This window comes from Argentina anserina, chromosome 3, assembly GCF_933775445.1.
Source record: "Argentina anserina chromosome 3, drPotAnse1.1, whole genome shotgun sequence".
Taxonomy (NCBI): Eukaryota; Viridiplantae; Streptophyta; class Magnoliopsida; order Rosales; family Rosaceae; genus Argentina; species Argentina anserina.
In genome coordinates this window covers 25,780,443-25,791,889 of record NC_065874.1, presented here as the reverse complement: position 1 = coordinate 25,791,889, position 11,447 = coordinate 25,780,443, and the positions used below count along the sequence as shown (strand labels likewise).

Below are 11,447 nucleotides of genomic sequence, written 5' to 3'. Positions count from 1 at the left end.
ATATCTAATCTTGGATCAAGAGTAGGCTATGCTCACGTGGTTGTGACATTTTAATTCCTTCTTCTACTTGAGTGTTAGTCTGTGAAATAAAAGTGTTATAAATTGTATTCAAAATGTGGCTGTACTTTTGGTTGTTGGGATCCTAGATGCAGTTGGGTATTCCAGTACTCATAGCCAGTTGTCAAGAGAGTAATTCTTATTGTCAGCTCACATAAGTGTTTTTTTTTTCCTTGTACTGTTTGCTGAGCTATAAAAATAATTTGACCATTGATTCAAAAAAAAAAAGTTTCTCATTATATGAAGTCACCAAACTAAGCCAAAAACGATTAGAACCCGAATAAATCCTCGAACTTGTTGCAGGGGAAAACAATCCCAAAATCCAAAGCTCCTTCAAGATAGAAACAAGCCCCACTTTCTAGGCAAATGTTGGTCTAATCCAACGATTCAAAGAAACCTGGACAAGAGCACACACACACAAAAACTACACACAAAGCAGTCTATTTTTGTGCAATCAACAATAGAAGATTTTTTTAATCATAGAAGCACACCTCCGAATCGATCCCATTAACCCTCTCTCTTGGTGCAATTTAATCAGAAATTCCGAGTTATGTGATTCTGCTGAAATAAAGGTACTCCCTGATCCTGAGACTGAATGTATTTTTGGTTGTTGAGAACCAAGTTCCAGTTATGAGTCTGTAGTCATAAAGGGCAGCTGTCCTTGTACCGTTCACTTAGCATATTGATTACCTGATTATGAAAAATGTTTAATGGATTTTAAACTATTTTGGTTATCGTCCTATGGATCATGTTTAAGTTGCACATCTCATTTGGGATCGATGTTCTCATATTGAATTTGAGTCCTTACAGACTGATCCGTTAATAGTGATTGATGTAGATATGATCATGTGCTGCCCTTGCTCTCATTTGGAGAAAGCAAATTTGTTTGTTAATAGAGATTTGAGATATTGTGTTCAATGAAGAAACACAGTACATATGATTCCAAGTAGAAATTGATGATTAAGAAAACTTTCCACATTGAACCATTTAAGATAGAAATTGTCAATGAGTGAAAAGACTTCTCCTTTTGCTAACAAAGTTACATGAACCACTTTGGTTACTTACATAGTTCTGCAAACCACTTTAGGCTGCAGTACAACATTAGTGAGCAACACAATCACAAATTTCTTAGCCAAAATCCTATCCTTTCCATCTTATCCCTCTTGTTTTTCGTTGTTCTCAGAACCAACTTTCCCACATAAAAAATGAAGATACAAACTATCTTTGTTTATAAAAATAAAGAATAATCAATAACAAATCCATTTATCAGAACCTGCCACAGCGTGCTGGTAGTCCGGTTTGATGATCAACCATGACTATCTCGGTCGCATTGTTGCATCCAATCACATCCTGCCCCAACTTTGCTCCGGCTGCCTTCAAGCCTTTAAGGGAAACGGGCATGTTGAAGAGGTTCAAAGATGGCAATCTTGAGGCAGGAGGCAGTTTACCACCTGGCAAGAAATTTCGGAAGTCTTCCTTCAACATTGGCACTTCAAAATCAGACTTGTCATGCTTCACAACATTGTCCTTGGCGCTGATATGAGCCCCGGGTTCCATATGGTTCGTTGAAAAGCTTGCCTGGTTTGGAAAGTTTGGATAAAGACTCACATATCCTCTGAGGTACATCATGTCTATAAGGAATTTTTTCCATGAGGCTTGCCAACCATTAGTCCTGGACTTTGGAATTTGAACTGGGTTTTTCTTGGCATCTTCGGTGAACCTCATGTTCATGTAGACATAGAACTCTCTCCATTGCTTGGGGAAGAAGACTGCTCCCCAACTGCAAGGTAACTGGTGGAAATAAGGTGTGTTTGGATGGATGTTCTTGAAAAACTCAGTTGGGTTCCATTTAGGCCTTTCTTTCACCACTTCAACTATCCTAGGGGTGTAGAGAGAAATTGAGGACAACTCGGGGAGAGACACTTGAGGATCGTAGTGGTAGGCTAAGAGGGCATATTTGATCCATAGGTAATAGTAAGGTGAGACTTCAATATCATCTTCCAGTAGCAGACCGAAATCATCATCAGATGAAGGATACCAACTCTCACTGACGGCTCGAATAAGCCCTCCTTGTATGATCCTCCTCTTGAGAGTTTTAGGGCCATGAGGCCAGTCAAATGAGCTTACTAATCTAATAGTTGCTTCATCAACTTTGCTGTCCATGTTGAAGCTGATAGGTACCTCGTCCCCAAGATAGTATGCATCACTGAGGGATTTGAGAAGTCTAGTAAGGGACTGCACCCGGTTTTGGGTGATGATGTTGATAGAAATTCGCATTCTGTTCCAATCTGCAAAACATAAATTAGTTGGTTAGCAGATGCTTGGTATGTTCTTTGTAGTGTAGTTTAGTTAGCAAAAGTTGCAAGTAATTTTTTAGAAATTATGTTAAAGTAATAAAACTAAAGAAATAAAAGTTGGGATTTTTACTTGGCAATGCTGTTGTCCGTAGATCAGCCATCCAAAGAACTTTTGATACCGAAGGCCTTGGTAAAAGAACCAATGTTGTACCATTCCCATTAGTTTCTGTTGCCATTTTCAAAGTTTTCTTCACATTAGGATCGATGTCAGCCACTGTGATCACCACACTCGGGTTGTGAATTTTTATCAATCCCTTCATGCTAGCATAGACTCCTTGTAGCACTACGACCTCCGAGTTTGATATCCCTGATAGAGCCCCCACTGCCAAATCGAAGATTTTAAACCTCCTCTCGTTGCATACCACCTTAGGCCACTTTAGTGCAGAAGCTGCATCTTCACAAGGGCAGAAATTTCCTCCAGAGACGGCAATGTAAGCTTTCTTTCCAACAGTAGACCTGAATTTCTCCAGAAGAGGTGCAAGTGCCTTAACTTCATCAACAGAATGAGCATAGAAAAGGGCATCAATTTTTTGAGGATGCATTGCAGCCCACTGAGTGATATAACCAGTAGATAGTGCTTTCCACCATTGATCATCTCGGACTTGAACAATGTCTTTGAAAATTACAGTGGTTTCAGATACATAAGCAAGTCTATGTTCACTGTCACCCCAGGTTTCCTTATCTTTCGGATCAACTGGAAGAACAAATGAGCCAGCATTTCTGTACTTTTGAAGCTGATAACTGCATTTTATCAAGAAAGGTACATCATTACAGATTTAGACACTTAGAAACTTAGAAACTTATTAATAATAGTATAATTAATATCTAATTGATACCAAAGTCTATGAATATATTTTTGACATGATTAATATTAAGTTCTCCTCTTTATATGATCTATTTTCTAATGTTTTGCAAGAAAAGCTTGAAATTTTGTTTTCGGAAGGGCTATATATTAATCTTAAATCAAAGAATCATTTTTTTTCTGTGGTTGGTGAAGTCCTTTTCATGTACATCCTTATTGCTGTTGGCCTAAATGTTCTTCTGACCCATGATGTACAATAAGAAGCCCCTAATGCTTTAGGGAATCTTAAAAAGGGAACCATCTTTCCAAGAAACAGGTTATTGCTTAATCCAGAAAAATGAGCATGTATATTGTAGAGTAATTTGATTATGTACTTAAGACAAAAGTGGATGTAGAAAATCAAAATAGTGGAAACAGGCCATGAGAATAGGTATTATAAATAGAAGGGTATTATGATTATCTGTATTAGAGAAAAGTTGACCCCATTATTAGTGTAAGTTCAAGATTCCTTCAACCAAACTCTTCACTTCAGAAAATAAATCTGATTAAGTACAGAATTAGAACTTCAAAGTCTAAAGAGTTTCCGAGTATATAGGATCAAGGTTGTTCCCTAGACAGTTTGTAAAGCGATCCCGGAATTTATCCAACCCCCAAGGCATTCAAATCATAGTTTTAGTGTACCTAATAGATTAAAATCAATTCTAAACCCCCTATGATTTAAATACTTGCGACAACTTATTATACTATCAGGGTAAAACCCCATTTACTATGTAACTTGGTGCTCAAGGTGAAAGCCTCAATTCAGATAAAAATGATCAGAAATGCAGAAGGTAAATGATTGCAATCAAAATTTACACATACCTAAGGTGCAGATCTTCGCCGGTCGAAAATGTGAAGGGTGTCTCAATGAAAAGTGTCTTAATCAGCTCTGCAGATAAGAACCAAGAGCTGGAAAGAAAGTCCACCTGCACAATTTTATCCAGAGTGATATCATAGGCAGGGTCAGGTAAATATAGTCCTGCCTCCTTAGACCTGAACTTTCTATAGCTTGGAAAAGTGAAGTCCTTTTGTCTAAATGGCAAAATCCTTCCTATGCTGCCCAAAACAGAGTTCATGTACTTCTCGGTTCCGGCTACATGTGACAAAATCTGCAGCATTTTCTTCCCAGGAATCATGTCATCATCAACAATGTACACAAGATCAGCTTCGGTTTGCAAAGCCATCTGAAACCTTCCATAATACTTGAAATCATAGCTTGAACTTATGAAGCTTATTCTTGAATCATTGTAACTGTCGACGATTCTCTTCAAAGAAAGCTCATTTGGACTCCCAAATGAAAGAACCCAAACATGGTGGAAAGGAAGTGTTTGTTGGAGCAAGTTATCAAGCTGAGCACAAAGTGTTTTTCTCTTAAAGTGGTTCAAGATCACTGTGACCTTTGGTCTGTTAGGACCTTTCAAATCCCACTTGGACTTCATTGCCATCAGCTGAGCAAGAGTTTCAGTACCAATGTTTTTGCTTTGGAACTCCAACACCTCATGATAAAGCTCTGTCTTCAGCTTGATCATCTGAGCATCACTGGACTTCTTCTGCTCGAAATCAATCTTTTCGTTCTCGCAAACCTCGGAGGGAGTGAGGGGTTGGATTTCGGCCAATCTCACAAGAGAAGCAGAGTCTTGATATCGGCCAATGATGTGGGGTGGGATTATGTACTGCTTCCATTGCTGTGCAATCTTGGTAGCCCATTGGAAGTCCGGTTTGGTTCTTAAATCGATAGAAGGGCTCATGTAGTAGAGAAGGAATGTTGCATAAACAGCAAAGGCAAACTGGAGACAAGTGAGAGCTGTGACAAGCCTAGCAGAAGTGCTTTTCTGAGGCTTCCCCTTGGCTTTTCCTCCAACATAATCACTCAGCATTCCCTCCAAGTAATCCCTGCTTCTCGTATTCGTATTTCGATCGAGTCCCATCCTATGATGTTTAAGTTTACAAAATCAGTGTTACACCTGCAGGAAATTAACATTTACAATCCATCAGTTCAGAACTTCTATTAAACTTTTCAATGGTATATACTATATATACATGCATATTCAAGCTTGATACTTACCAAAAGATACAAAAGCCACAAACCAAACTGAAGAAAGCTATGAAGTTTAAAGAGTAGTGATCGATATCTCTAGAAACAAAGTAGAAGATGATATAAAGTATGTATTCTCTGCCAGGGGATTACGTAGAACACTTGAAGTTCACCAGAAACTACGCAGCACAGGAATGAAAACACGTTTAGGAGAAGCTAGTCTTTGGAGTTTGGACGGTCAAGTTCACGATGAAAAGGAGGAGAGGTAGCAAAAGCCAAAAAGGGATTTGAAACTAATTAAACAGGTCCTGGTTTGGTTGACGAGCTAACCGAATGAGTGGATTTATACATACACAAAAGAAAAGGGTAAAGCACAAGAAGTGTAGAGGAAGCAGCCCCATGGAAAATGCATCAAAGCTCACATGGTTTAACGCTTATATTAAAAGGAAAAATGAGAAACAAAAATGTGGGGATTATTGTTCACTTCACTACAAATCTCACATTTCCACCCTCAAGTCACCACTTTAAGCCGGCTTTGACGCCTCAGGAAAGGGCTTCCCCTGCGTTTTCGGCACTGCTGTGTTTAAACACAGCTATCTTTGACTCTAATTTACTATTTACTGGCCCCAGAAACTGACCAATCAAGCTCTAAGTTTATGAGGATTAGGAAGGTTTATAATCATTGTTTAACGTAGTTTACAGAAACCCAAATGGCCAAATGGCATATAAACTGTCAACATCCAATTTCCAAAGAGCAATAGTATTATAAATGTCCTAAGAAGTTGAGTGCGTGTACCCATGAAAAGATCATATATGAACTCAAAGGAAAAAAAAAACTCAAAGGAAAGAAAAACAACATAGAAGTCATATGACATACATTACCTTGAAGATCAAGTAAAACTGAATCAAAGAATGAACAAACGGATCTCCAGCTTCTTTCTGCATCAGCCAAGCAAGCTTAAAGCTAAACCTGAATTCCACACCACCACCCGACCTTATGTCAATGAAGAAGCCACGTCGAGGTTACAGGGAAGGGAAGCATATGCATTAGGGCATAAAGATTGAGTAGGGATTGGAAGAGATAACTAGTAGAGAATAATGCGAACTATAATTTATTATATAGCTTGACCTTCTGCATAAAGATGCCTAGTTGAACGTTTATGGGTTTTTGCCAAACTTTGACGACTTCCTCGTTGCAAGAAACCTGTAGGCTGAATAGATTTGCTTGTTGCTAGGAGAACCAAATAAGTTTGGACTAATCTTATTCATGGGAAAATAGAATTAAAAGGAAGCGAAGTATGAATGGAAGGATGGAACACTTGCAGTTAATAACCTAAATCGGTCAAGTCGTATTTTTGTAGGTGAGTTGCCATTAGAGTTGCAGAAGCTAAAACAAGAACGGAACATTAGGTTTGTTTTCATTTTTGAACAAATGATTCCACTATCGATCATATTAAGTCGCATCAGGTTGTTACAGTGTGAATTGAGAAACTCTAGCTATATATGGAACAAACAGAATCAATGTTTCTAATTAATTAGGCATACTTAGGTTTAAGTGAAATGTAAGAGTAGGTTTTGGGATGTGTAATTACTATAGCCATGAGGTTGGCGTTAGAAAAGGAAAAAAATACAACTATATATCTAGTGGCAACCGACATTTACCATGAGGTTGGCGTTAGAAAAGGAAAAAATACAACTATATATCTAGTGACAACCGACATTTACCTTGTAGAAGTATATATGTTGGTACATCTAGGAAATGCAACTTTCTCGTAAATCGTAACGGATATTAGATAGCTTCTTGTCGATCGAGACGCATCGACTATCCGGACTACAGTTACTTGAGTTTGAGTATGAAACTCTTGTGAATTATGTCGATATATAAGAGTTTGGAACCTCCTAGCTAGTAGAAGAATTGCTGAGGTAGTGAATCACTTTGTAGACGTTTTAACTACGTACACAAACGATTATAGTACGATTATCATCCGTAATCGCACACAGTTAGGGATACATAATTAGGTAATTAAGCTAGGCGTGATATAATTTGGTACGTATTCGATACTCTAGTGTCTTATCACTTTCCAGTTTTATATTTAGAGCAATACTTCCATTCTTTCAAGATAAAAAGGATCCTACATATATTAACCAGATGGAATTGTAATCTATTGAGTATTATTTGTCGTATGTATACGTTTTCAAATAAGTACAAGGTAATGTACTAAACTACTAATATATCATGCACACCAGTTACATGTACACTGATGTAGACTTGCCATACAGATCGAGGTATAGATTACTATAGTTTGAGATTCAAACAAGCTACTCAATTTATGCATAGAATTGATCAGCCGACTTTTATATTAAATCACTACAAATATATATTGAGGGTTATCGACTGAGCATCCCAATCCATCCCTATATAAATCGAATCGAATTTGATTATATATGGATGAATAATCAGCAGATGATGATGAAATGATGTCCTAGCTAACTATATAATCCCAAACTGACCAACCAAGAGGTCAACAAAACACTACCATAAGAATTCCGTGGGTCCTTGTTACAGATGGCCATTATCATCTTCAAGCAATTTTCTACTTCTTGGACTCGAACTTGTTTCAATAATGGGTGAATTACAGATCGACAACAGTTATATATTCCAAATAATAGATCGAAGAAATATAAACAAGCAGCTAACACGGTTTTGCAGTACGTCCATTATTTGAAACACTTACCTTACGAAAGGCCGTTGCCTAATATCAAACTAAAGAGTGGTTCTATTCACAGGTCTCTATTTACTATTTGTACCTCTCTGTATTTTTTAAACGTGCAAAATCCTAATTTACTCTTATATCACTGGAGTTAAAAAAAAACATAGAACTTCTAGGGTTTACGATCCAACACGATCTGGACATGAATCTCTTCTCTAGCATTCTCCAATTGGTAGCCAAATCAAATATAGATAGATCATGGATGACTGACGGCTTGAAAATATATACTCTGCTCACCAAATTTTCAACGGAGGTTTATAATATGAGAAGAAAACGTATACCGGATTTCCTTTCAGTATATGTAACGACCCTGAAATTTCGTGTCTAAAAACTCAAAATTTCAAAATCGTTAGAACACCAAAAACAATCTCAATGAAATCGAAATCATTTAAGTTCACAGCGGATCATCACTGAGTTCTCAATACAACTCAGAAAACCAATTATTACAACCCAAATTTATAATTTAGCATTACATTAGTTGGAAATGTAATAATCCTCACCATCTCTCACAAAATTCACAAATAAAACCACACCAATTCTCACACTCAAATCCATGCTAGAAACCTCACCACAAGCAGAATACGAACGACTTTGAGTCTCCGGAGTCGTCACTCAATCTCCTCTAATCAACACCTGCGGAATTATCTCCTACACCATCGAATTGGTGCACCGGGATTGTAAACACAAACCCGGTAAGCTTATAGCTCGTATGAGTAAAATGAAAATATAATTTGCATATCAATATATACGAAAAAATCACAAATCAACAAATATAAATGCCCTCATGAGACAATGGACGGCCCATCTAGTTGTCCCAAAGAAATATGAAATGAAACGCTCATGAGATATTAAGTAACCCTTCTGGTTACCCAAATGCATTTATAATACGGGTACCAAGAACGCTGGTACACATCTGTTACCCCTCTCGTAATACACCGCCGATATTGGATAGCCACCCGCTACCCAACATCCAAACAATCTGAGTACCCATGAGCAGATAACCACCCGTTACCTCACATGCAGTACTAAGGCAGACAGACTAGAGCTCTAACTGTATCGTAACTTTCGCCCGACCAAAGGCTAGGTTCCGACTTGCCAAACACGTACAATAATCTCACATCATATTGTACCAAATCACGTCCGAAGACAAATCAACATTTTAACAATCTCAATGTTAAAATCACGTACAATAATCTCACATCATATTGTACAAATCAAAATCACATGCTCGATATATCTTGTCATCAAAATGACATCATCACAATAAAATCATAACAGTATATTATATAGCAAACTATATATATATGTATTTATTTACCATTTATACGATATATATATATAATCCATTATATCTTATACATGTCATAATTTATAAACACATCCGAAGACAAAACGTTAAACAATCTCCATATTAAACTCACATGTTTGTCATCGAATTAACCTAATCCAGATGAATTCATAACAGTATATAATATAGCAAATTATATATATGTACTTATTACCATTTATACAATATATATAGAATCCATTATATTGTATACATGTCGTATTTCAATATTAAAAACTCTTGCAAATATCTTAGAATCACCGCAAGGGTAGATTCGTAAATATGTGAGATTTTACTCACCTTATCGACTCGAACGTAATTCCACAATTTCCGAAGATAATTCTTTTCCTTGGTTTATCGATCACCTTGAAAAGATTACTGTACAAATACACAAAATAATACGTATTTCTGTACGTATACATACTGTTTACGTATTTCTGTACATATAATACTGTTTACGTATTTCTGTACGTATACATAATGTTTACGTATTTCTGTACGTATACATACTATTCAAATGTAAATACAATCTCAGTAAATAAAATTTACTAAATTACCTTTTACAAATTACTTTTTACAATTACTGAAAGTAATTTATATTTACATTTACCGTACGTAAAATTTAATTTACATTTACCGTACGTAAATAAAATTTACATTTACATTTACCGTACGTAAGTAAATTACCAAAATACCATTCTCGGAATCACTGTTCACGTATTACTGTACAAAAACACAAAATAATACGTATTTCTGTACGTATACATACTGTTTACGTATTTATGTACATATACATACTGTTTACGTATTTCTGTACGTATACATATTGTTTCTGTACGTATACATAATGTTTACGTATTTCTGTACGTATACATACTATTCAAATGTAAATACAATCTCAGTAAATAAAATTTACTAAATTACCTTTTACAAATTACTTTTTACAATTACTGAAAGTAATTTATATTTACATTTACCGTACGTAAAATTTAATTTACATTTACCGTACGTAAATAAAATTTACATTTACATTTACCGTACGTAAGTAAATTACCAAAATACCCTTCTCGGAATCACTGTTCACGTATTACTGTACAAATACACAAAATAATACGTATTTCTGTACGTATACATACTGTTTACGTATTTCTGTACATATACATACTGTTTACGTATTTCTGTACGTATACATATTGTTTCTGTACGTATACATAATGTTTACGTATTTCTGTACGTATACATACTATTCAAATGTAAATACAATCTCAGTAAATAAAATTTACTAAATTACCTTTTACAAATTACTTTTTACAATTACTGAAAGTAATTTATATTTACATTTACCGTACGTAAAATTTAATTTACATTTACCGTACGTAAATAAAATTTACATTTACATTTACCGTACGTAAGTAAATTACCAAAATACCCTTCTCGGAATCACTGTTCACGCCGCCGCACGTGGCGGCGCGTGGGGTACACGCGCCACCCACCGGCAGGCCGCGCGTGGGGCACACGCGCCGAGCCTAGGGCCGGCGCGTAGCACGCCACCGCCGCTTCCAAAACCTCCCTCTTCCTTCCCTCTTCCTTCCCTCTTCTTTCTCACGGCCTCATGCCGCCCCTAACCTCCCCCATGACACCACACGCGCCGCCTAAGGCGGCGGCATCTTCCCCGAAACCCTCCTCCTCCGATCTCCTCCAATACGAATCCAACAACCACAAAAATCACAACAAAGCATCACAACAGACAACCTAAGCTAACCCTCACCTCAATCCAGCTTTTGGATCGTCGGATCGTCGCCAGAGAGCTCGAGAAGCTGTCGGTGGAATCGCAGAACCTAGGCGACATTGGTGGAGCTCCGGCACTGCATGCTTGGGTGCGTCGACCTCGGGGTCGACCAAGGAGGGCCGTGCGGTGCTTTCTGGGCAGGCGGTGAGTGACACGCAGGGCCGGAGATCGAGATCGCCGGTGAGAAGTGAGATCGGGGAGGGAGAGAAGAAAAGAGAGAGAGGGAGGCGCGTGGGTGAAAAGAGAGAGGAAGTGAAGGGGTTTCCAATT

General features: G+C 37.3%; 1 protein-coding gene across 1 annotated transcript; it reads right to left on the bottom strand.

Moving 5' to 3' along the window:
• Positions 1-1,023: 1,023 nt before the first annotated feature.
• Positions 1,024-5,358, bottom strand: LOC126786761 (uncharacterized). The gene is made up of 4 exons (XM_050512683.1): positions 5,321-5,358; positions 4,078-5,219; positions 2,485-3,155; positions 1,024-2,345 (listed from the first exon to the last, which is right to left on the bottom strand). The coding sequence occupies exons 2-4, from the start codon at positions 5,181-5,183 to the stop codon at positions 1,324-1,326; spliced, it is 2,799 nt and encodes a 932-aa protein (XP_050368640.1). The 5' UTR covers positions 5,184-5,219; positions 5,321-5,358; the 3' UTR covers positions 1,024-1,323.
• Between the last annotated feature and the right edge of the window lie 6,089 nt (positions 5,359-11,447).